Here is a 25,650-nt window from a genome sequence, read left to right as displayed (position 1 = left end):
ATGAGATGCCATACTTTCCCATGATGCTTTGGGATGAAACAAAAGGAAAAGCGTCATGCATCAATTTCATGCAGTAAAGACCTTAACTCTTTTGGAGTGTTCACAATCTTGCGTTTTTGTTTTTTATTTAATAAATGTATATATACATATGTATACCATATGGTCACCATGGAGTCCAAAAAACTTTCTACTACTAAAAATGAGGGAAAGAGGAAAACATTAAGAACAACTGAATTTTTTTTTAAAGTATGAAAAAAAGTATGCCAAGTATGAGAGTTGCATACATGTGCCTGAATTAGTCATTCAGGTTTGGCATATGGTTAAGTTATCACTATAACAATTTCAATAACACTGAAACATAAAGAGACCATTTCAATTTTAAGCAGATGATATAGTGAAAAGAAGTAAAAGTGGTAACATAATATCAGGTAGTTAGCTATTGATGAGTGCCAGCACCAACGAAATACAGTTACTTTACTTTTTAATAGGGAAAAAGTGCTAGGCACTCAGTATGCAACTAGCCTTTCAGAACAGACTGTGGTCAAGCACTGAGGTACCATTGTCTATACAACAACTAAGAATTCCTCTTCCTCCAGTCTAAAGAAACCTGCATTTAGCCTCATATTAAAAACATTGTAAAATTATGCATGGACTTAATGAGCTTTTACTTAAACTTTAACTTAAAGCAAACCTTAGCTTAAAGCAAGATGCATGGACAAACTGATCTTGAAAATTTTCTCTTCTTTTGGGTAAAACGATCATTAAAGAGGTAATGTCTGCCTGGCAAGTAAGACTTTTAAGACTAATATCTTTGTACAAAGAGTTTTTTGTTTAAAAATGCCCCACGCACTTAAACAATTTTTTTTTATTATGAAAAATACAAAATATTACTCTTTGTGATCTTGACAAGTCTGAGCAGCAGTAAACATCACTATTATTGCAATGTGAAAAGTAGATCTGGCTTTACCTTCTGTGATCATCAACTGATATATTCAGAGAATTCAAACCCCCAACGGCATTGCACTTTCCATGTTCACAAATCTTTCTGGAGACACAAGAGCCCCATCTGGTGATGAATGTTTCCTGACATGCCTTGCTAATGCAACAGGTGATTTGAACATTGCGCCACAGTGATCGCAAGGGACGTGACCTACATGAGTCTTCAAGTGGCGTTGCAAGTGTGATGTCAGCTTGAACATCATGCCACATTCCTGACACTTATAAGGTTTATTGTCAGAATGTGATGACATGTGGATTGTCAAGGTGCTAAGCTGAGCAAAGGCTGAGCCACACAGCTCACAAACATAAGGTCTTTCCCCAGTGTGTGTACGCATGTGGATTGCCAAATCGCTTGAACGTTTGAAGGATCCATCACACTGGTTGCATTTGAAAGGCCTTTCCTGCTGATGAGTGCGTTTGTGCAAAGACAAAGCACTTGACTGAGTAAAGGTTGCTCCACACACCTCACATGTATATGGTCTTTCTCCAGTGTGTATTCTCATGTGAACTTTAAGGTTGCTAGAACTCCGAAATGACTTCCAGCACTGGTCACAATTGTAGACTTTAGGCCCCTTGGGTTTGGGTCCTCTCACACCCTTCATGTGTGCCTGTGCCAAGGCAGATTTCAACTTTCTTCGTCTCACTGGCACAGCACCTGGGTGTGTGCGAATGTGACGGGATAGGGCACAAGACTGCGTAAAAGCTGCTTCACATAACTCACACTTGTAAGGTCTCTCACCTGTGTGTGTTCGCATGTGTACTGCCAGATCACTTGATCGTTTGAAAGCAGTCTCACATTCTTGGCATTTGAATGGTCTGTTATCTGTGTGAGTCTGCATGTGGTTCTCCAAGGACTTGGGATGCTTAAAGACAGCCACACACTGCTCACATCTGTATACTTTAACACTTTCTCGACGTTGCATGGGCCTCTTTCGGAATTTTCTTTTCGTACGAAGCAAAATCTGCTTCTTGGTTGGAGATGACTGACCAGAGGCAGGCTCTGCAAACTTAACAGGAACCTCATCTGCTGACACATAAGGGTCCCCACTATCAGCCATTTCATGATCTGAAGCTTCTGCTTCATCTTTAATTTTTCCTTCTTCAACCTTGGATGGCTGTGATGGCATAGCCTCAAAGGTAAAGATACACTTTGCACACAGCATGGTAATGGGAGCCTGGCAACTCTGACAAGAACCAGGCTGGACATTTTTCATGGAACTCTCATAGCTGTTAACACAAAAAAAAAATCAATAATTATCATACTGCAGGTTTATGCTCATGATAAATGTTTGAAAGCAAAGCTAATACTGAAACAGCATCTTCACAGCAAACAGACAAGAAATGCTTGCCTACTTACTGGCACAAAAGAAAGCTTGCAATCTCCTCATCCGAATCTAGCCCTTGTGCGGTCCCAAAACGCCACCATCGGTCAAACACATCCCCGTCTATTTTCAGCTCTGGCAAAGAGCTTTTCTGTGAAGGTTTGAACTTCTTTTGCTTCTTCTCTTGCCTCTCTGGTGATGGCGGTGGTGGTAACAGTGGTGGTGGAGGTGATGATGTTTTTCTCTTGATCTTTGATGAAGACTTTGTGGAGGAATGCTAGAGTACAAGGCATAATATATCCAGATTATTAACAAAGACTAGTAAACTTAACTGTCTCACATTCCAGCCTGACTTGAATTTTTATCTATTAAGGCATTATCATTGCTTACATTCCAGATAAAAAAGAAAAATTGTTGGTTGTTCATCTATGCCTCTATAACAAATATGATGATGTTTACAGAGAGATAGCAATGACAAGACAAAGTAAGATAACTATGGGGAAGATCAGTATCATGATCAGTGATGCAATAAATGAATCCTTCTCAAAAAGAATAATGACCTTTCACCTTTTTCTCTTTTTCTTTTGCCTCAAAGAGCTCAATCTCTGGATGATGCCGCTTTAAATGAGTGGCCATATTTGTTGTGTTGCCCATACATCTGACATGAGTTTTACATAGTCGGCACACCGAGACATTCTTTGAAACCATTTTATGTCCTCCCTCTACATCGGAGACCTGGAAGCTGAAGTATTCCCATACAGGTGACTTGAAATTGGCTGGAAGCACAATCTCGCCCATTGTCTGGACTGTTACAACCTTGTTCCTCTACAATGATGGCAGAAAAATTAATCATAACTAGACTTCCTTGTCCACGTTAATAAATAGATAGGCTTAGCAAATATGAGTAAACATTAAATAATAATGAGAATGATATAACTGTACACATTGATTTTATTTCATTTCAAATCCAAATATTTCTGCTTCTATTCTGTTTTATTGTCATTGCTGATTGCATCCTACTCTGCTTTTGTTTGGAAACTAGGCAGAAATGGTTTAGTCTACTTACTAAAAAAAAAATGAGAAAACTATATCATCAGATAATCAAATAGTTAAAAAGTAAGAGGCTACAAAAAAATAAATAAAATGAATCACAACACATATAACTACAGTAACACGTCACAGACTTACCAACGAAAGTCGAGGAGAACGTCTATCCTGATTTCTTCGCCTACCACTTCCCTCTAAAATGTCTCCTTCCCAGGTTTCTGTAACTTCTTGAATCTTTTCTTTCACCTTCTGTCCCTGCACTTTCTTACATGGGTAGGTGTCATCATTATTTCCTTCAACATCGGTTTCAGAATCATCTGCAGACACTTCCTTTGTTTGCTCTGCTTCTGTACTGACTTCTTCTGTATCTGTCTTGTGATTAGTACTCCCACTGACAAAAAAGTTTCCTTCTTTCTCTACAATTCTAGTCTCTTTGTTATCTGCAGGTAGGACTTGAGTAAATCTGTGCATTTCTTTGGAAGGACTGGGAGAATACTGATCCTCTCTGAAATGTTGGATTTCACTAGCATAAGGCATGTGTGAGTTGTCTGAAGTAATGCTACTATCATATGAAGTCTTCTGACTTTCTGGTGGTTCACAGACCCCATTGTTAAGAATTGGCTGTTTTACCATTGGCGCGGTTTGAAGGTCTCTGTAAGATGGAAGTTCTTGAACAGTCAATCCACCCTCACTAAATCCCTTGTAAAATGGGACTGCAGTAAGCTGCAATTCTGGTGGGTTGACAGGATAATCTGAAGCGGTCCATTTCTTGGCCTCCATGATTAGTTTTTCTGCCTCCTTTTCTCCATCTTGTATAACTTCATCTCCATAAACAAGTTCTCTCTCTGACCCAACTGCATCCATGGTTCCAACAGAAGAGGTTTCTGGATGCAAGTATGATTGTAGCTGGATGTGTTGAAAGCTGTGTTGTTCCATTTATTACTGTCATCAAAGCAATTACATTAAGAAAAACAAAGAAGCACTTTCATAAATTTAATGCAACCAACTATGACTTTAAATAGAATAAAGTTTAAAGGTTTTTTTTAAAAAAAAAATTAATCATAAGTCGCATGTTTCTATGTCTTGTGACATAGCCATTTATTGTTATATGCATCCCTAACAGTACCCCGCAGTAATAATAACATAAAGAGGTTCAGCATAGGACTCGTAGAAATACACTTTTTGGTAGGATGGATAAACTACAATAAGAGTTTGCGGAGCAGTCGATTTGGACAATACTGAATGCTCCATATAACTCTGTATTCATGACAGTGTCTATAAACCATGAAAATGTTCACGATATAATATTTATATATCTCCTTGTTTGTATCAGAGAGTCGCAAGATGGCGATAAATGAGCTACGAAGGCTATTGCATCCTTTTATCCAAGGACTCGATGCAGACTAATGCAATGTATATTGCTACCAACATTTCCGTGTAAAGATACTAATATAATATAATGTTGAAAACAATTGTTGTAACACTTACAGTTTAACACTAGATTCACTAACAACAAACTTTCCCATAATCCTTTTCACATCTCTACAGATAGGAAGAAAAATTTTGAAAGTTTTACTTAATGCAAAATCTTACATATATTCATAGCACTAGAGACTTAATTAATACAGTTTTGAGAGTCTATATAGTTCATAAATAAATGTACGAACTTTTAATATAAATTAAAAATAAGAAAATTACGAAACTAAAAATTTACTTTTCTACAGCCAATGGCAAATTTCCACTTCGGTATGGAACATAGAGAACACATAGAGTTGAACATTCTGAAACATTGAATTTTTCTTTTCTTTTGTTTTAGTGACCAGCTCCTTGTTACAATACTATTTTTTTAAACAATTTGTGGCAAAAGCTAAGGCCGTAACACTGAAAGCAAGCGATAACGAAAAATGCGAAATAAAACGGAGTGCATGTGGTAAAACCTATTGGACTTATTCAGGTATAAGGTTAATGACTGAGATTTATTAACTATGATAGCTATTTTATGGGCAGGTTTCTAGAGCTAAAGGGATACAAAAATGAAACTGTATGCCATAGAGTTAACTGCATTTTACTGTTGCTGTATAAATCTCAAGCAATAGCTGCCTGGGATAAATTGTTATCAATAGCATTAAACTCCCATAATTTACTGTGTAGGACGAGAGCAAGTATAAACCTTGTATTACAGTGCGCTGTGTTTGCTTGTACATGTTATGCATTGGAGTCATCAAAAACTAATACTACCAAATTCATTTGTGAATTCAGTTTCCATGTGAATGGAGTCATTTCGAAGAAAATCCCATACAGGGAATTTATAAAATGTAAGTCATTTGTGTTAAATACTGAAAGAATCTTTTTTCTTTTTTTTACACAGCTACAGTTGGGATCAGCAGCACTATGATTAGTGCAAGTACAACAAAACTGCAAGATTCTATTGCAAACTGATAAGTTGAAGATGGATATTGAAGGCACTGACTATTCTGTAAATGCAGTACCTGATTCAGTGCTGAGAAGACTTCCCACAACTGCAGGATTAACTGAGCTGGCACAAGAAAGACAAGAAGACCTTGATGAAAAACATTGTTCTGATGGCACAGATAGACAGCTGGACACATTTCTGAGGACTGGCCAAACAGCTGTATCCATGACCATGGATGATGCAAATGTGGTTAGTAAAAATGTATGTGCAGCTGGGAAGCTTGAGACTGTGAAAAGCAGGCAAAGTGTGAATAAAAATGCAGAATCACCAGCAGATGTATTGTTTACTAATATTGGCCTTTTCAGCCATGTGAAACAGGGAGATACAGTAGAAGCAAGTGATAGAAATTTCTTTTCAGAGTGCTGTGATGGCAATAGCACAGACTGGAAAAGCAAATGCAGTAGCAGAATCTCTTTGGAGAAGATAGTACATGTGAACAAAGCACCAAATAAAAGGAAAGAAAAGAATGGCATTTTAAATACTGTTGATAACAAGGAAACTTCATCATTCTGTCTGGAGAAGCAAAGAGGAGGGAAAAAGAAAAAACTGAAAAAAACCCATTGTAGTGGTTTTCCTAAAAGGTCATCACAGGTTTGTAATCACACTTTTCCACGATGACGATGATTATTATAAGTGAGTAGAAGAGAGTTTTTGTGGGTGGGGATGTGCCCAGTTGAAATTAAAATTAAACTTTAAAATATTTGCCAAAATGTATTGTTTTCTATGGGGGTTTGGTATATTCATATCAAAAATTAGATGCAAACCATTTTTTTTAGCAATGAGTCTAACGTAAAGGTTTTAGGGCAAAGCTGTTTGAGTTATTTTGTGCATGTGTGTAGAATTATTTGTGTCTTTGCAGGAAGTAGTGGCAAGAATAGTTGCTAAAATGAGAGCTACCAGAATGTGGAGTGGAGTGAAGAAATGTGCTGAAAAATACTGCCTCTGTCTTGAGAAACCTGCATACATGCAGTGGTGCCAACTTGGACACAAGGAGGGACTAAAGTCAGACACAGAGATAGCCATCTTTCTTCTCCGCTTGTACGTCCAGTCTTTTCTTGCTAGCTATTGGTGTTTTTTCCCCCATCTTTAAAGGCCTTAGAAATAATGCACCTTGAAAACTGGTGAATTCTGGAAAGAAAACCTTGGAGGTTAATGGCCATGTCTGTTAAAATAATTGCTTTTTTAGTCCCTTCACCTACATATTCTTAGGTGGATGGGAGTACAGGGCACCATGACAGACAACTATAAATGAATCAGTCATGGTTAATATGTTCTTTAGCTTACATTATGATCTTTGAAAACTATAGCTTTATTTTCTAGCTGTCTACAGTAATTTTAAAGAAAATATGCCAGTTGTTTTGAGCTTCAGTTAGGGTTAAAAAGAGAAGGAAGATTTTGTGTATGAGTAAAGTGACTAATGGTTTACCCCCAAAAGAAAACCCCCCAAACAAGCAAGAGAATGAGTGCAGGATGAAAAACCTGCAGGTTCAGATGAATTTAAATAATGTGATGTAAGAATGTAAATCTGAAGCTGGCTATGTTACTGCAGTGAAACCTCGGTTTTCTTTGACTTCGGTTATCGTTGATTTTTTTTTTTCCCCGCAAAAAAATTTGTCTTGGTTTTCGTCCGTTGCCCTCGTGACCTTGCTACTAATTTTGCAACCCATGTGTTCTGAAGTTTCACTGTACATAGATTTGACCTGAGATTTTGCTAATCTTGTAAAGTCATCTGGTGTAATCACAGATTTCTTTTCAGTTCTATTCTTCTCCATTTTTGGATATGCATGAATGCTTGCTTTGGGTACCTGCATACTTGCATGCTAGTGTTGTGGATTAGCGTACTTAATATTTATGTTGCAGGTATCAAAATTCAACAGAAGATGACAAGTGTCGAAGACAGTGCAGTCAGTGCCAAGGCCCACTTAAAATGGTATGCACCACCTGTTTCGTCTCTTCAAAAAAGGACTTAAAGAAAGATGACAGTGACTCCAAAACAGCCCATGCTGACATGCTTCCTGTTGAAGGGACATCATCAGTCATTTCAGAATGTGACCAAGGCAGGCCAAAATTGAAATTACTTGAGGGGAAATGGAAAGTATCAAGCCGGCATAGGGAAGCTAGTGAAGTGCATGAGCCACTTTCCGCTAGTAATGTGTGGGCAGATACTGCATACCAGACTGAAGACTACCTCACAGATGAATCTGACGCGAGACCTATAGTAAGATGTGGGTCAAGTAGAAATAACAGACTTGCCACTTATTCCGGACATGTGATACCCAATCCCGTTTCACTGTCAGTAGATGGAGCCAAAGGCAGTACTAGTTTGCAGGTAATGGAGGCTAGTCCAGGAGAGACTGAAAATGTAAGTTTTATGGCTGCTTCTGGACTGTTGGATTCGCTTGCAAAGCATAGTGCCGAGCAACATGAGGATAGTTGTGTCCAGGGGAGTAAATACGACGCACTGGAAGTAGAATCAGATGCACAAACTGATGTGGAGAGCGAAGAAGCATTGATGGCAGATCTGGAGCAAGTTCCGGACGCCGAGCGCCAGTCGATGGCACCGAAAAGCGAAGAGAAATGGGATTGTAGCGTGTGTGCAAAGACGTTCCTCAGTTCCGACAGCTTCCGAAAGCACAGGCGAACGCACAACGACCCCCGCCCCTATAGATGCAGGCAGTGCATGGCCTCGTTCTCACAGTCGGGGTCCCTGTCGCGTCACGCCCGCCTGCACGAGCGGGAGACGCCCAGCGCACGGGACAAACCCTTTAAGTGTACGTTCTGCGGGACCACGTTCACGCAGGCCAGCTCCCTGCGGCGGCATATGCGGGTGCGCGCCGGAGCCAAGGCCTGCAAGGGCCGGCGGTACCAGGTGCGGCTGTCCAAGCCCTGGGAGAGGGCTCCGCGGCAGCGGCGTCGGCGTCGGCGGCGGGGGGCAAGGTGTACAACTGCGACCAGTGCTGGAAGCAGCTGAGCAGCGCCGGCAACTTGAAGACACACCTGAAGACACATAGCAGTGAGCGGCCACATGCGTGCACGCTGTGCCCGGCGGCATTCAAGCTGGCCGGCAGCCTCAAGTCGCACATGAAGACGCACACGGACCAGCGGCCCTTCATGTGCGAGCTGTGCGGCGCACGCACCAAGCGCTCCAGCGACCTGGCCTTGCACATGCGCACACACTCGGAGGAGCGCCCCTTCCGCTGCCAGCAGTGCCAAACACCCTTCAAGCGCTCTTGCGACCTGCTCTTCCACGCGCGCACGGCGCACTCCAGCCACAAACCGTTCAAGTGCCAGGAGTGTGATGCGGCCTTCAAGCGACCCGTTGACCTGGCCGTACACAAGCGGAAGCACACGGGCGAGCGGCCCTTCGTTTGCGAGCAGTGCGGCGCTGCCTTCGCGCAGTCTAGCAACCTCTCGCTGCACCTGCGCTCGCACTCGGACGACAAACCCTTCCAGTGTCAGGAGTGCGGGGCGGAGTTCAAACTGCCGGGCCACCTGCGGCGCCATCTCAAGACACACGGTGGAGAGATCGCCTGCAAGCAGTGTGGCATCACTTTCACATCGGCCTACGGGCTGTCCATACACATGAAGCGGCACAAAGCCGATTGAAGACAGGTCTGGTAGTTTCGGTTAGCCAGCGAAAAATTACAAGCGCCTGAAATTAAGAAAGGGATTGTAAAATGTATCAAACTTTCAAGCATTTTAGTTTGGGGAAGTTCTTTTGCTTTGTGATTATGTGCTCGACTGTTCAGCAAAAGATCGCATCTTTAGGTCTGCTTAGACCTGTGATTGACTAACTCCCCTCAACCCACCTAGCGCCTGCATAGTAGAAATGGGTACTTGATTGATCAGGAAAGGTAAACAAATGGGTGGACTCTTCCTTTCACATACTGTGCCCTACCTACGCTCACTGTCCCTTTGGGTACTTAACTATGGTACTAGGTACCTTTACCTTTCAGCTTGCTTTCAATGAAGCTTATTATCTTAACATTTAATAGATATTATTTATTTTCGCACTATAGAGTAATGGGAAAGAAATGTAACTGCTCGTTAGTCAGGTCATGTAACTGAATAATACTTTTGTAGACTGCAGGCATGGTGTCGCCCTCGGTCTCTATTGTGGGGAGGTTTGCAGCCGTGTTGTCAATAGTTTCCGGCGCCACTACACCACGCAGTCGAAGATGGTGGTACCATCAGGAGAAGACACATGTCCGCTACTTTGCAATTTATCTCATACCGGCGAAGACTTCCATTTCTTTAAGTTTGAGTTTTCTCTTCGTTCCCCACCCCCACCCCCCCCACCCCCACATATGCTTGGCCAGTCATGGCACTCGATGTAGTAGATGGTACCTGACGTGTCCAGCTTGTCAGTCATGTCATTGAATGCCGTAGTCCTGCTGCGGATAGCATTGAACGGCTTGGCATGGAGAGTGACCCCTTCCTCCTTCCTGATCTTACGGGATATGATTTCTGCTATATAGTCGCGTCACGTTGTCTCTCTACTGAATGAGAGATTGGGAAAAGTCTTAAGGCTGCCGGGTACGTGCTATGGCCATTTGCGGCAGCCCGAAATGCTAAAGACTTATCCCTCCAGAGCTTCCTTCATCCAGCGAACACGTCGCGTGCATTGCTCTCGGGCTTCGACCATTCTACGCTTCCGGGCACCCCCACAACAAGCATACTCAACGGTCACTCATCCACCCGAGGCGAGCGACAATGCCAGTCGATCACCAGTGAACAGTGTCATGAACCAGCCTGGTTCAAGGCCAGAACAACAGCCGAAGCGGGGTGGAAGTAATTATAGGTAGGCGGGGATCAGTAACAGCGGACAGTGGGGGAAACCTTTCTGTCCACTTTTACGACCTGACAGGGCGCCGTGACTTAGGAGGGGAGCGAGAACTAGAGCTGGGGGTGGCAGATGTAGTAGGTACGGGAATAGCGCAGTAGGCAGTAGTAGCGTTAGTATTAGAGCGATAGCGTTAGGTACAGGTAGATTGGGTGACGAGTAGTCACGTGTTTGATTAGTATATAGTTAGGGGTAGATGGTTAGTCGGGGCTTTTTCCCAAAATACCAGCAGAGACTACCGTCTCTGAGCGTCGTATCAGCTGTAGGCAGCAAGTCTGTAGGGAGGCCCGTTCTACCGAACGTATCGCGCTACTTGCTGGCACTTACAGTCTGGAATCGTGAGAGTGAGAAAGGGGTCTCCGTCCTCGCAGACGTCAAGAAGGAGGTACACCGTCAGAACCGGCTACAGCAACTCTGCCACCCGTTGTCTGGGGTGACCGTCGGGAGTAGTGATTGTTGTTCCTGTGTACCTCTGGGGTCTTGGACGTCTGGAGCCGGTGCCGGACCACTGTCGCCTGAAATCGTCGCCGCATCTGCATCCGTTGCCTGGGGCAACCAGAGGAGCAGTAATGCCAGTGAGCTAGGGACAGTGCGTCAGGAAACTCACTTCCAGCGTCGTCGCCATCGTCATTGCCAGGGGCATCGGTGTGTGACTTATCATCTCAGCCAGTAGTGACAGTAGTGTGCCAAGGCAGGTCTGTGGCTGTCCACTACTGGTTGTCTAGAGGCAGTCCGTCGTGAACGACGCTGCTGTACAAGAACTGTCTGAGACTGACGAACTGTATTCTGCAGGGGGAGTGTTCGTCATACGAAGATCCAGAGATTAGAAGGAAAGTGTGTTTGTTTCATTTTGTACTCTTTGCATTGTTGTGACTCGATGGTAGTCCACGTATTCATAGATTCATATTGCGTCACGTGTCAACCTAATTTGCTTTAATTTCTTTGTAATTATAATTTGTTGTTGTGCAACTGTCTTATCAGTTGTGTGTTTTGCGCACGCGAGGAGAGTGACTGTCAGTCAGTGAGCGTGCGGACGTGTGGAACGGACGGGTGTCTGAGTGTAAGGGTGAAAGCGGGCGAAGCGAGCCAGCCAGAGGACCCCTTTCCCCTAAGGGCGAGTGAGGCCCATCCCTCCACAGACGCGCCATCCCCCGTTCCATCACAAATGGGGGCTCGAGCCGGGATCTGAATGTTTAGGTTGACCATTTGTTTTCAGGTCCAAAGAAGAGGTCGAAAGTGCGAATGTTGTCTTTCGTCCTATGTCGTATCACTCTTTATACATGACATGTTGTTGAACCTAGGATTCTGTGTGTATTGATGTATTTTACTACGCTAGCTAACTTGTGTGACTATCAGAATTGATTGTATAATTGCTGATTTGACATCAATGCGCATCGATTGTAAACAGGTTGCAAGTGGCCAGCAAGTAGCTGAAGCAGAATAAGTGATCAGGGTAGCTGTAGGGTCTCTAGAGTTAGTTACGATGGATAAGAAATTCTGTCTAACGCGCCGTGAAAAGTTTAAGGAGTTGAAAGAAGCCGGAGTAGAGCGTGGGCTAGTAGGAAAAGATTTATTGCAGTATGTAGACAGAGAGTTGGACAAATGGTGGGAGGAAAAAAAAGAGGAGAAAGATCGAGCCAGCCAGAGGACCCCTTTCCCCTAAGGGCGAGTGAGGCCCATCCCTCCACAGACACGCCCATCCCCCGTTCCATCACAAACAGCAACACGTACGTGTGAAAAATATAAGATCTTTATTAAATATAATTGATAAAAGAAGAAAAGGTATAAGCAGCATAGGACAATGAGGCGATACCACACAGACACCAATTCATGTATTCTCCCCCTTCACTCTCATCCCCAACCCGCTAAATGCTCGTCACATTCCACGAAACAGTACCCCAAATCGTTAAAACTGGAGAGGTGTATTTATTTTAGCACTTGTCCAGCAATGTCCACTGATGTGTGTGTGTGATTGCCCGATTCTGGTGTCCTTCGTTGTCATACAACTGTTATCACTACCTACTGCCCATTATATCTTGTAAAGCGCATTGAGCTTACCTCTGTGTGGGCAAATGTGCTCTATAAATCCCATTACTAATGGGTCTGACAAAACTTGAACATAAACAGGTGTTTTAGGGAGATGGACAAAATTTCACTCTGAGTCCTCAGACGGCGGTTTGTCCTGTTGCAGTGTTGCATGAACAATTTGTAAAGGCAGACTGACACCCGACAGAACAGTCTTTGCTCGATGACAGAAAGCGCAGATTACCCCCAGTTTATGGTGATTGATGGCTGGAGGTACTGATCAATGTCAGTCAGTTTGCAGTAGACGCCGAAGTCGTTGCCGAAGGTGATCTTGGTGTCAAGCATGGCAATCAACGCAATTATACTGCTCGATCTCATGGGTGAACTTTGCGGAGGGTAGTTGGCTGTTCAAATGATCGGTAAATCTACCACCATGTGTTTGTATTGAATGGACATGGTGTCATCCATGTAGAAGGCCCAGTTTCGAGGAGAGGGATGGGGAATGTGGCCAAGAGGTTCGATTTGCTGTGCAAGTAGTACATGTTTTCTATCAGTAATTTTATGGAATCTGTCGCTTCTTGTAACATTTCAAGTCTTTCTACAATAGAGACACTGCCTCTATCGCCTTGTTTGCGAAAAGGCTGTGTGAGTAACATTTGTTGCCTATCTCTAAGACTGGTTGTTCTCTCACGGAAACGGTCCATTCCCTCATCTCCATCCAATGTTTTGGAATTTTCCACAGCACTTTCTTCTTAGCTGGAAGTCACTCTTTGGGGACATAAGCAGGCCTCCGAGAAAGGATATCTTCTCTTTGGCAAACTGGCACTTCTCATCGTTCAGGGTAATGCCCGCTTCTTGAAGCGTCGACATCACTTTCTTCAAATAACGATCATGTTATTGCTTGTTCTTACCGAAAATGAGCAGGTCGTCAATGTCACAAATGACATTTTCATGGTTCGCAAGAAGTTGAGACATTCGTCATTGAAATACTTCTGGGCCTGAACTTATCCCGAAGGGTAAGCGTGTATAACAGTACCTTCCAAAAGGTGTAATGAAGGTTGTTAACTCCTGACTTCCTTCATCCAGTGGAAGTTGATGGAAGCCCTTTTTGCAATCAAGCTTTGTGAACATTTTTGCTCCTGACAGCTGGGCTAACAGTTCATCTGTTGACGGTAACGGGTAGTTTTCTCTGCGAACTGCCTCGTTTAGTTTGCTCAGATCGACGCAGATTCTGACTCTCGTCGCTCTTGGGCACCACTACTATTGGGGCGCACCAATCACTGGGCTTGGTGACTGTGCGAATCACTCCGTTCTTCAAGTTGATCCAATTCTGTCTTGACTTTCTGTTTCAAGGGCAAAGGTAAGAGCCTTGGAGCTGCTACTGCATATGGAACAGCTTGTTCTTTCAGACGAATCTTGTAAGGATCTTGTAGACTTCCTAGTCCTCTGAAAAGTTTTGGGAATTCTTCCTTGTACTGCTTTTCCTGATCCTCTATAACTGTGTTGATTCTCTCAATCAACTTCAACGCTGTAATGGCTGGTCGACCTAGCAATGGTTCTTCGAGTGTTTATGTCAGTTTTGCCTTGAACATGCCTTCCACAGCTATCTCAACATGACCTGGACCATACAGTTTCTTGCGTACTTTCTGCAATGGTCGCTTGGCTGCTGGAACTGCGGTCTGAGGTACGACGGTAACATCAGCTCCGGTGTCAAGCTTAAACACATTCTCTGCGTCTTCCATCAGGAGACTGACTTTCCAAGGATCTGTTGTCACACTGCCCACAATCATACCCATGTAAGCTTCTTCTTCTTCCTCTTCCACTGCGTGAATCTTAGAAGAACCTGAAGAGCGACAGACTGCAGCGTAGTCACCAATCTTGGAACATTTTCTGCATTTAGCGTTCTTTGCAGGACAACCATCTCTGTTGTAGGAACCTTTTCCGCATCGAGAGCATGGCTTAGTCTCTGGTTTTCCCCGAAGGCCTGGCTTCATACCGCAACGAACTTTTCGCTGACCTTTCTGAATCTTGTTGATGGTTTTCTCAACTGTACTCCCGCTGTTGCTTGCCAACATCGAGTGTGCTTGAGTCTTGGAAGTCTCATGAGCTCTGCAAATTTTTATTGCTTCTGGAAGCTTGAGTGTTTTCTTCTGCAACAATTTTTCACGCATAGTGTCATCTTGAACACCGATCACAAGTCTGTCACGGATCATGCGGTCAACATCCTTGAAATCACGTGATTTTGCTAACTTGCGTAAAGCTGTGACGTAAGTACCAACTGACTCATCCTTGTTTTGGTTTCGGCTATGAAACTTGTAGCTCTCACACACCTCATGTGTGCTACCCAAACAAAAGTCGTTGAACTTGTCGATGACAGTCTCAATATCTTTGTTGTTCTCCACTTCTGCAAAGGATAATAATCCTTCGTAGATTTCTTGTGCGTCCTCACCAATGCAAGCTAATAGAACTGCACCACGATAAGCTGAATCTTCTTTATCAAGGCACGTAGCTACCTCATAGTTCTGCCACTGACGAAGAAATTTTTTCCAATTTACTTCAATGTTAGAAGACAAATCCAGCTTTGAGGGAACCGGAACGTTTGCAGTGAAGTGTTTTCTCTGTCATGTTGCTGGCGTCCACCAAAAAAAAAAAAATGAAGTAACCAACGTTCTTGAAGTGGCGTACACGAATGTTTGTACTAAGCACCGCAAGTCAAAACTTATGTAGAGTACACAAAACTTTGAATCATCCAACTGCACACTATAAAGACATGCTGCGAGAAATGTCACATTGCGAACTGGAACGTACAGCGCAATATTTTGAAATGGGAAAAAACTTGCCCACCTGAAAGTTTCTGGAGAAATCACATAGCTAGCACTTTGCATCCCACTTCTGACACCATGTGGTGTTATTGGTTTGTGGGTATTATGAGAGGTGGCATTCAATAAACTCTCCAGTCAGACCACGCACAAGAGACATCTTCTTGTAGGCTCCCGCCCAAGTATATTCAACCCAAAACGGAACTAAGGCCAACACTTGCCTTATGTCACAACATCAGACCCAGAAACATTCTCTTATAATCATTTGAACATCCCACGAAGTTTTTATTTTTTTTTCACTTTTTCGCACATCTTCAACACCGGAGTCTAAATTTTAAAGTAAATTTCTTTGCAATTGCCATGTTGAACATCGCTCACCTTCTCGAAGTCCTCCATGAAAAGTGTATCGTGCTGCGAGCTCTCAGCCGACCGACACAAGACACTGTCGATTTGATGACAACCGTGTTTATTCTACTAGAAGACAATATGGCTACTCGCCAACCTTCACGTCAATAAAAAAACTGAACATAAAGCCCCGGATATCTCCCCCGGGATAACTCTTACCATTACATCTCCCCTCCCTTGAGATACTTCACTTGATGGGGAGAATGTTTACTCTCTAATCAATGTTCAAAACATAATCAGTCTTTATGACGTGCGGGCAGGGTGATTATTCTGCCGCTACGAGTCATTCTAGGTGTAGAGCTGCTACTGGGATGGGAATCTCCTGGATCTGGAGTAGCACCATGTCTGGCTTCTGTAGCAGGACCACCTTTACTAGACGTCGATTCTGGACACTGAATAGGATCGCTGATATGAAGCGCTGTCTCTGGTTCACCTGTCACTGGGACTTGGGAAGTATACAGGGAAAAGTCATTTTGGACAGGACTGGGTTTGGAACTGGACTGCTCCGGCTCGAAGTTTCTTGACCTTCTGAGATGACGTCTGTTGCGTCGAAAACTACCTTTTGGAGTTTGTACAATGTATGACCTTGGAGCACACTGCTGCAGAATGACTGCTGGACTTCCCCAGTGCTTCTCACCATCTAGCTTCTGCAATACAGTGTCGCCTGGAAGCAGTTCGTCAAGCGGTCGCGCTCCATGACGCTTGTCAAAACAGTTCTTGTAAGACTGCTTTGCTTTTGCATCGCTCGCTGTTACAGCTGTTTTATCAAATGTCTTTGACTCAAGGTTCTCAGGCAATGTAGGTAATGTAGTTCTTAGTTTTCTTCCACAGGCTAATTCTGCTGGACTATATCCTGTAGCAGAAATAGTAGTGTCTCTGTATATCAATAGAGCTAATTCAGGTTCATCTTGCTGCAGAATCTTTTTGGCAATTTGAACTGCTCTTTCAGCCTCTCCATTACCTTGTGGATAGTGTGGACTTGTTGTAACATGTTGAAATCCCCACTTTACTGCAAATTCCTGGAACTCCCTAGATGTGAATTGCCTTCCATTGTCTGTAACAAGAATCTCTGGATTCCTTGGCGTGCAAACATGCTCTTCAGAAGTTTGATAACTTCTGCTGATGTACTAATCTTGATATGCGCAAGATCAATAAAGCGCGAATAATAATCTACAAACACAAGGTATGATTGTCCTTTGAATTCCAGCAAATCTGCTGCACACTTCTGGAATACACGCTGTGGTAATTCTGTCGGTATCAAAGGTTCCTTGCTCTGTGTCGGTTTCTTCTTCTGGCAATGTCTGCATTCTTCAACAATTCTTTTAATCCTGCCATTAATACCTGGCCACCAAACTGCTGCTTTTGCTCTATCTCTGCACTTAGTGATTCCTTGATGACCTTCATGTATCCTCTTCAGGATATCATCATGAAGTGGTGCTGGCACAACAATGCCTGTTCCTCTGGTAAGGAGACCATGGTGCACACTAAGTTCCATGCGCACTGCATAATAGTCACGAAGATTATCTTCTACATCTGTAATGTATTTTGGCCAGCCTTCATTAGTGTAGTGAATTGCTGCTTGAATCAGTCTGTCTTTTCTTGTCTCTTCTGCAATCTCTTTCAGACGCTTATCTGAAGCTGCACATGACCACGAAATGTCTACACTACTCAAATATGCCTCAACATCTTCTGAAAGTGTTATAACATCAGATTCAGCAGCTTGCTTGATTCTCTGTGATTATGACAATCCCACTTCTGACACCATGTATCGTGCTGCGAGCTCTCAGCCGACCAACACAAGAGACTGTCGATTTGATGACAACCGTGTTTATTCTACTAGAAGACAATATGGCTACTCGCCAACCTTCACGTCAATAAAAAACTGAACATAAAGCCCCGGATGTCCCCCCACCCCCACGGGATAACTCTTATCATTACAAAAAGATTAGCGGCTGATGGGCGATACCATGTGCTTGCTCCTTTAAGTCTGCTGGTAGAAGTTGCCGTTGTATGTGAAGTACGTTGTGGTCAGGCAACAGCTGAGGAGCTCACAGGGAACAGCTTTGTTCTCGCTAAGGGTAGCATCACAAGTTTATTATTTGATGATTTCTTTCACTGGCATACTGATGAACAATGCCGTCAGATTAAAGGAGATGAGCCGATTCTCCGGATCCAGATAATATTATAAATATATTTATTTTAGCATGTGAAGATAATGGGAAAGAGATTTAACTGCAGTTTATTAAACATGTCCATGTTATGTCCAGTTAGTCACCACACTATTGGAATCAGGTTAGTGATAGACATTGTACCTTTGGTGCAATAAATGCAGTAACGGCAATGAATGTGGCAGAAGAAAACTAAATCTCTACACTCGAGGAAGAAGCACTCACTGGAGCAATAAATATTGTGTTTTGAAATCGTAGTCCGCCTATTTATTTCGAACTTAACCGTCAACTAACGTGACACTTCAACAGTTAATTTACAGCTAATTTATCATTTATTATAACCGTTTCACACTATGCTTCGATTTTTTTTCTCTTTTAATTTATGGTTCTGTTTTTCATCCTCTCAGAAATGTGACATTCGAAAAGTCTTTTCCACTTTTCAAGAGCATCTGACTTCCTGGTCATTTTATCGTAATCCTGCAGGCGGAAAAAGGCTTGTCGTGGAACCGGATGTGACGTCAAGCCACTAGGACGCGCAGCAGTTGACAGACCCTCGTAAAGTGCGCCACTGGCAGCGTGACCAGTTGTGCTGCGACTCGGTGAAAGGCCAGCCTTTAGAAACCAGTACAATGCATTTTTGCGAATGAGTGGTTTGAACTTGGTACTTAAATACTGTTTAAGAAAAATAGAGTGAATAACATTTCCGTGCACCTGTGTACGAGATACACGCCCACAAACAACATCGCGCACATGCAGAAACTAAACAAGAGCCTGTGAAGTCGAAGACGTCCGTAGACACGTCTGATTAACAGATGATTACAACTCTCCCATTGGTTGTGCCTCTACCTGATACATTTCTTAAGTCTGTATTTCTGACCACTTCCTATGCATCGTGATATTTAAGGCTTTATCTCGAGGAGGGTGTGGGTGACATTCACCCAGATTATGGGAAATAGTATTTTGTACCGAGCTCAACCATGCCATTTGAAAGAACTTGCACTCTACTAGCCATTTTAATAGATTATTAGCATTTGGTACTCAGACCGTTTTCTTCCATGAAGCGTGGCTAGCATCTGCCGGTTTCTAAGAGGCCATATCTTGTCAAACTTTGCATTAAAACATAACAATATTGAAAAATGTCGCATGTGCTCATTCGTTTGGAGTAAAACAAGTGATTGTTTGGTATGTAATCATAATCAAAACTGAGTTGGTTGAAGTGCCTATAGCGGCGATCTTGCAGTGGTGGTCTGGTGGACTACTGTGCGTGCACATTTGAGTCTGTTAACTCATTCGCTGCGCAGAGCCCTCACGCTGTCTATAAAAAGTATTCATTATGCCAATGGCAGGGTGAGTAGGGGATCTACAATTGGTATATAGCATGGTGTTAATGCGATTTCAATCCCATCTTTCTCTTTTCTTCTTTTTTCCCATTCTGTTCTATTTTTCTTCTTTCCCCACCCCCACCCTCTTTCCAGATAAATTAAAGGGATTGTAAATGCAAAATAAAACTGCTTAGAATCTCGTAAAGAGTAGGTTCAGTTTGAATCTCGTCTATTTTCGTGTATGTTCATGTGGCAAACGTTGAATGTTTTATAGGATGTTGTGTTTAATAAGAGAAATCACACGGGACTCTTTCCTTTGCTTCAACGAAGTCTCGTCCTCCAATGACGTCAACTCGATCCCAGTGTGAGTAACAACGGCCGACACTTCTCCCTCGCTGACGTCACACAGCCCGCCACAGCCATATCACCGCTGCCACGGCCTTTAATGTAATTTCAGTCGCCGCTTGCACTTGTTCTCCCTTTCTTCTTACATTTCATTCGTTCTTTCAAGATAAATTACGCGGACTTACATATTAGTCTTTACCTCTTCTTCCCCACCCTCTCCATCCTCTCTGTATGTCCAAGTTATTTTAAAAAAAAAAACCAACACAGTCGTCGCCTTGAGAGAGCATTTCTCTGCGGAAGTACATAAAGGCTGTGCGCTGCGAGGAAGGAGGAAATTCTTGCTGATGGACACCTTCATTAAAACTTCCCTAGTGTGTGAACCAGCGAGAGAAACTACATCCTTCAGCGAGCGACAAGGAGTGCTGGCGACCGGCCATGAACAAGTATGAGAACAAAGATATTCGTCGCAACGTTTTTTTGTCTTCAGATCTGCGGATTCCACGGTAAATATACAAAGTTTTTTGTATGTCCGCGGAAGAACTAAAATCTTGTCCTCTTTGTTAAGTTTCCTAAACAGCAGAACTGTGAAAGCGAAACGAATAGCGGTAATTAAAAATTGCCTATAAAATACCACTAAGAAGGAATCTGTTGCAGAAAAGGTGTCGACAAATAAATTTTTGTGTAGTTGAGTATTTAGTTGGCTGAAACTAGCAGATTTAACTGGTTTGCGAAACATAACGGAGAGTAGTACACTAACTCTTGGACAGCATGCACGAACAACCTAACTGCCAACTTAACTGGTGTATCTAACGTTAGCTCTTCTTCTTCAGCAGCAGCATCAATGTATAATATGCCGCCTCCTTCAAGAAACTCGGATTGCATTAAAAAATAAAGTCTTTACAGTACAATACTATTCCAGAGAAAGGTGTTAGTAGGATTTTAAGGTTGAATGAAAAGGAAATATTTTTATTTACATTTTTAAAAAAAAAACCAAAACAACTCTACCTCATACCCACCATCTGATGACCACATCAAACATTATCAGTAGATCATCATCTTCGGCCTGTGCACTCGGCACTTCCACTGTTACACACTGTAAACCGCCGTCATGCGAGACAGGGTCTGTAGAAGGCTGACAGGCTTGTTCCCTGGAGCGCAGAAGAAAAATGTACGAACGCGAGAACAAACACTGTGTGTGGTCATTGGCATTAATGCTACAGCGCAATTGAACAAATATATCAGTTCGAATTGACTTTTACTTTCAATAAAATTTCTAGTTTTATTTTAACTTCTTTTTAAGGACTCGTGATCCACCCTTGCAATAACAACACGGCCGCAGGATTTGAAGAATCTCAAGCTACCTTCACTTGCAAAGACATTCCTAGCGATGCCACAGTCAGGTGGGGTTTGGCCGATGAGAACACTCTTTACGTGGAGATAGGGTCGTGCGAAGCTGATGGACTCTGCAGGGTTAACCACGAGAATCAGATGTACAATTTTAGCAGATCGGCGAGAGCCATGGAGAGTCAAATGACTGTCTGGAAGCTGCAGCGGAATTTCGGAAACAGGACTGTTGTTTGTAAGGTGAGCGACACCAAGACAAGTTGCAACTTCATCGTCCAGAGTAAGTTTTCTAATACAAAAGACTATTTTCCTCTGTAGTAGGATTTTCTGTCTTGTTTTTCCTTCTTGACAATTTCCGGCTTTGTAAATGATCTTTAATGGCATCCGTAGCTCAGTACTGTGGTCATACAGAGAGCGATACTTGAGATGGTCGTGTTTAACAGAGGGCCGCTCGTGATGTGCTGAAGTGGAAAAGGGAGTGGTGTGTGGTGGTATTGGTGGTGGTGGCTGGGGTGGGGTTGCGTGAGTTAATTGCCTGCGAGGACATGAGTAGATGAGCCCTCACATTTTCTGCATGTTCTCATGGTTCAACAATGCCTCTAAAAGTTTCGTATGCTTATACAAATATAATTTTAAAGTGACTGGCACACATCCATCCATCCCCTCATCCACCTAACGTCTTCGTTCCCAGAGTCTGTAGTAGAGTATCGGTGTTTTGGTTGCTGAAACTGTTTGTTGTCACTTGTAGACATAACTTCCGCTTTTGGTCTCAAGTACATCACGCAGAGTCCCCAGAAAGAAACACTAGTACAAGTGCCTCCTGACCTTTAACTTCATCTTAGAAAGCGGGATTTTTCTATGAAAACTAGTTCCACGCATCCAGTTTTTCGCTTAAAGAACCCTTTTGACAAGGCAATGACATGCGACTATCCCGATTTTTAAATCAATGTTATGTTAATATTTGCTAGACATGGTCAGATATTGGACAATGTGTCTCGCCTATAACGTAAAGCATACTGACCTTACTGACCTTTAGGATAATTTGCAAGTGCGGTTAATAAACTTAATGAGTGGGAGAGAGAGAGAGAAGAGAGGGAGTCTGCAAAATTAATAAATCTTCGGTATTTTTCAGATTCCCTGTTCACTGTTGAACTAGATCCTTATTCCTTTAGTCAAAATTTGAAATTCTTTCGACTTTTTGCTCCAGGTCAGCCAGTTCTGGAGGGATGCAGTTTCAACATCACCAGTAGGGCTGTGACTAGCCAGTGTTTCGTAACACAGGCTTATTCGTCTAACAACCAGTACAGATGTATCTGGAAACGGAACAACGTCCAAGTATTCAACTTTTTTTCTCAGACACGTTTATAGTCATATCCCTATGTATTCTTGCAACATAGCGCTAATGCATGCACACATTAAATGAATGATAACACAAACACACACACACACACAGGTTTGTACATGTGGATGCATGTAAGAACATTCTCAGTTATTCATGCACTCTGTTTATTTCTTGCTTGATTTTTTTTGTCAAAATAACATTTCTTCCTACAGCAAAATGTCTCCATCCCTGAAGACATCCAAGCCTGTGGTAAAGATGGTCGCGAGTTCGTGTGCTGGACATGCCACTTCACACAAGCGATACCAGCGACAGAAGGCGTTTATACCTACACTATTTCCACGGAGCCTCCCGCTGTACAACAGTATTCACACAGTTTTACAGCCGGTGTGTACTTGCTACTAGATTTCATCTCCACAAAGAACGTGTATACCACGTTCACGTAAATAATCGGGAGGAAACGAGGACGGAATCATGCTGGCTTTCATTTAGTTTCTATTGGGTTGAGATATTTAACTGTTCTTCACCAGTAGAGGCAGAAAGTGAGTCAGGAACATGAAGAGGAGGTCTCTGTATTGAAATAGTTTGTTCAAATGGCCCTTTTACATTTTAGCAGAGAATTTCCGTGGAATTTAGTCGTGGATAACACATGTGGTGAACGCATACATCGTGTGAAACAAAGCTCTAAACTTGTTCAGGTGAAGAGGCGGGGGTTGAGAGAAATGTAAAAGATGCTAATCATAATTTGTAACCACTATATCAATGCTCTGAGAGCACATTTTAAAGCACTTTCGCGACAAACATAAAGAAGTTGAGAAAGTTATTGGAATTCTTAATTACATTCTGTAACTTGCAGCTGCGACCCACACAACTGGTGCCCTCAGCGAGGGCGTCATAGCCGCTGCTATCATCAGTCCCGCCGTCAAGATAGCCATCGTTGTCATTGCAGTCATCGTTATTAGGATGAGAAGATCGACAAGTAAGGGCGCTTTTGTTTAAAAAAGAAACTTACCTTTAAATTTTTTTTAAAATTTCGTCAATGTATTTTATTATTTTACCCTGAAAAAGTTACGTCAGAAAATAATTACCACCACAATTCATCTTTCTCTGTCTATCACCATCGTTAGTCCTAATCGTGTTCAGTATCAATACATAACATCCATCATCATAATCACTTTTTGTGTGTGGAAAGGACGAGCTATCGACTTATCCGACGAAGGAGAGACCGGCATCACTGTTCAGCGACCCTCGATAACTGCACGACTGAAGCGGTTAAGCGTTCAAAGCCGCCAGCAGAGGAGCAGCTCTCTTGGTAATGGACCTGGACATACTTAAGCTGGCTGCGTGTAAGCATATAAGCGTGCAAAGTAACTTCTCGGCACTATTAGAACGAGTGAGAGTCGAAAGGAAGAGAAATGCAGTGGCTAAGGAGATTGGGAAGGAAGGGGGATTGATGATTTACGCCAAGCCAGCAACTAAGGTTACATCACGACAAGTCAGCCAGCCCTGTAAACAGATGCCACATGCAGAGAAAGAACAGCGTGCCCGAGACGAGATCTGAACCGAGGACAGCCAACCTTTACTGTACTGTATTGTGCCACCGGAGCGCCATGTGCCCATGAGATTGGGAAGGACGTAACGAAAGAGAGTTGAAACAAACAAATGCAATAAACTAAACATTTGTTGAAGTCGGGGGAAAAAAGGATACTAAGGAGATTCCAGCAGTGTGGCACCAAGCTGGATGATAACGACACTGGCCCACCATTTTTGTTTTCTTATTCAAGTTTTGGTCTTATCCATATGAGTGCATTATCACCATGGTAATGCTTCCCAGCAGGAAAAGTACAATATGGAGTAAAGTATTCAAAGTTATATATATATATGGGCGTGAAATAAACTGACATGTCTCTACACACTGCAGTTTATTCATATCAACCAATACAACATGAAATGGTAATAAGAGGTTATTGTAAAGCAGCTATAGTTATTTAATGTGCTTATGAAACCTTCCGTTGCCTTTAAGCTGTATTTACTGTTTAAAATTTGTGTAAACTTGAGTAATTTTGTTTCCCCATTTACAGAAGTATATGTAATGTCTTGTTAATAAAATTGAAAACAGTTAAAGACCTTATCTGTATAAATATTATCTTGTGCTCTAACTTAAATCTGAAATTTCTTATACGTATCTATCTACGAATCTATAACATAGATAAGTATAAAAATAAGTATAAAAGTATAAGTATTTATAAGTATAAATAAGTAAATCATTATTATTTAAAGCACTGATTATTAGATTATTTATGTTATGTTATTTTGTGAACCAGCCTAAGACAATTAGTAAAGACCTATCTTGTCAATTCTGTATACAACAACATTACTTTTCATTTTCAGATCAGATTAACAAAGATGTTGCACTTGAAAGCCATGGCGACGAGGAACATGTCTACAGCGAAATCATAGAGCTTGAGAATACAGTGGGTCTGTGAGGGACATAAAATGAACTTTTTGAGCAGTTTTGTAGACTGCTGGCCAGCAGAACAGACGCCCCACCGTGAAAAAAGATTTTTCACTACAATACCTGGGAACTTCATGCCCTTTTTTTTTAGTGCTGAAGGTGGTAAAAAGTCTTTGCTGTTGTTCTTCTGGTGTGATTCTTTAGCTGACAACGCTTTAGGATTTCAAGCGGAAATTCGTGTGATACAATGGTGAAAAAAGACTCTAAACTGAAAATGATGTACAGCTACAGATTACTTGTAAGAAAGATTAGTATTTATTTTCGTTTTACATCAGCGCGTACATTTTTACAGTTTCATATTAAAAGCAATTATGCAAAGGGAAATTCAGTATGGAAGTCTGTTCTTGTGCAGGTGATGTTTTGATTGTTGTTGCTTAGTTTCACTCGTAACACCCGTGTCTTTTACAACTTGAAGGTGTGTTACGATTTTTTTTTTGTTTTTTGGGACGGATATTATTCTCACTGAATTGGTCTCACTTCAGATGTCTACAAATCTCTCCTTCGACTTCGATCAAAACCCAGTAGATATTTGTTAACAGAACTATAACAGCGAAGCCGGATAAAGTTTTTTTTTTTTAAATAACATTTACGTGGATTGAGATAATGAGTTGATATCATACACTGTATTCGTTCTTTCATGCAGGTCTAGGGAGGAACAAAAGATGAGGTACTGTTAACAGTTAA

General features: G+C 42.3%; 2 protein-coding genes across 7 annotated transcripts; one reads left to right on the top strand and one right to left on the bottom strand.

The window, feature by feature from the left end:
• Nucleotides 1-244: 244 nt before the first annotated feature.
• LOC112556565 (zinc finger protein 37-like) lies at nt 245-21,045 on the bottom strand. Of its 4 annotated transcripts, none has more exons than XM_025225704.1 (5): nt 20,774-21,045; nt 3,510-4,310; nt 2,889-3,146; nt 2,357-2,598; nt 245-2,226 (listed from the first exon to the last, which is right to left on the bottom strand). In XM_025225704.1, exons 2-5 carry the CDS (start codon nt 4,302-4,304, stop codon nt 1,002-1,004), a joined length of 2,520 nt encoding a protein of 839 aa, XP_025081489.1. In that variant the 5' UTR covers nt 4,305-4,310; nt 20,774-21,045; the 3' UTR covers nt 245-1,001. The 4 variants fall into 4 exon arrangements, with proteins under 4 accessions (XP_025081489.1, XP_025081488.1, XP_025081490.1 ...); XM_025225703.1 differs by having other exon boundaries at nt 20,785-21,045; XM_025225705.1 differs by lacking the exon at nt 20,774-21,045 and adding an exon at nt 8,095-8,228.
• LOC112556567 lies at nt 19,777-25,294 on the top strand. 3 transcript variants are annotated; one of them, XM_025225708.1, is made up of 7 exons: nt 19,777-20,271; nt 21,069-21,392; nt 22,320-22,447; nt 22,667-22,838; nt 23,308-23,430; nt 23,644-23,797; nt 24,843-25,294. In XM_025225708.1, the coding sequence occupies exons 1-6, from the start codon at nt 20,214-20,216 to the stop codon at nt 23,784-23,786; spliced, it is 948 nt and encodes a 315-aa protein (XP_025081493.1). In that variant the 5' UTR covers nt 19,777-20,213; the 3' UTR covers nt 23,787-23,797; nt 24,843-25,294. The 3 variants fall into 3 exon arrangements, with proteins under 3 accessions (XP_025081493.1, XP_025081491.1, XP_025081492.1); XM_025225706.1 differs by having other exon boundaries at nt 19,778-20,271; nt 23,644-23,763; XM_025225707.1 differs by having other exon boundaries at nt 19,778-20,271; nt 23,644-23,805.
• The last annotated feature ends 356 nt before the right edge of the window (nt 25,295-25,650 follow it).

The sequence above is a fragment of the Pomacea canaliculata genome, linkage group LG2 (genome assembly GCF_003073045.1).
Source record: "Pomacea canaliculata isolate SZHN2017 linkage group LG2, ASM307304v1, whole genome shotgun sequence".
Lineage (NCBI taxonomy): Eukaryota > Metazoa > Mollusca > Gastropoda > Architaenioglossa > Ampullariidae > Pomacea > Pomacea canaliculata.
This window is presented reverse-complemented; position numbering and strand designations above follow the sequence as displayed.

What these genes read in the sequence shown, in the direction of transcription:
- LOC112556567 (XM_025225706.1), top strand. Translation starts at nt 20,214, where the DNA reads ATGAGAACAAAGATATTCGTCGCAACGTTTTTTTGTCTTCAGATCTGC. An exon ending in TTGCAACTTCATCGTCCAGA is followed by an intron (nt 21,393 to 22,319) that starts GTAAGTTTTCTA and finishes TTTTTGCTCCAG; the next exon opens with GTCAGCCAGTTCTGGAGGGA. An exon ending in TAGGATGAGAAGATCGACAA is followed by an intron (nt 23,431 to 23,643) that starts GTAAGGGCGCTT and finishes GTGTGTGGAAAG; the next exon opens with GACGAGCTATCGACTTATCC.
- LOC112556565 (XM_025225704.1), bottom strand. Translation starts at nt 4,304, where the DNA reads ATGGAACAACACAGCTTTCAACACATCCAGCTACAATCATACTTGCAT. An exon ending in GTTCTCCTCGACTTTCGTTG is followed by an intron (nt 3,147 to 3,509) that starts GTAAGTCTGTGA and finishes CCATCATTGTAG; the next exon opens with AGGAACAAGGTTGTAACAGT. An exon ending in GCAAGCTTTCTTTTGTGCCA is followed by an intron (nt 2,227 to 2,356) that starts GTAAGTAGGCAA and finishes TTGTGTTAACAG; the next exon opens with CTATGAGAGTTCCATGAAAA.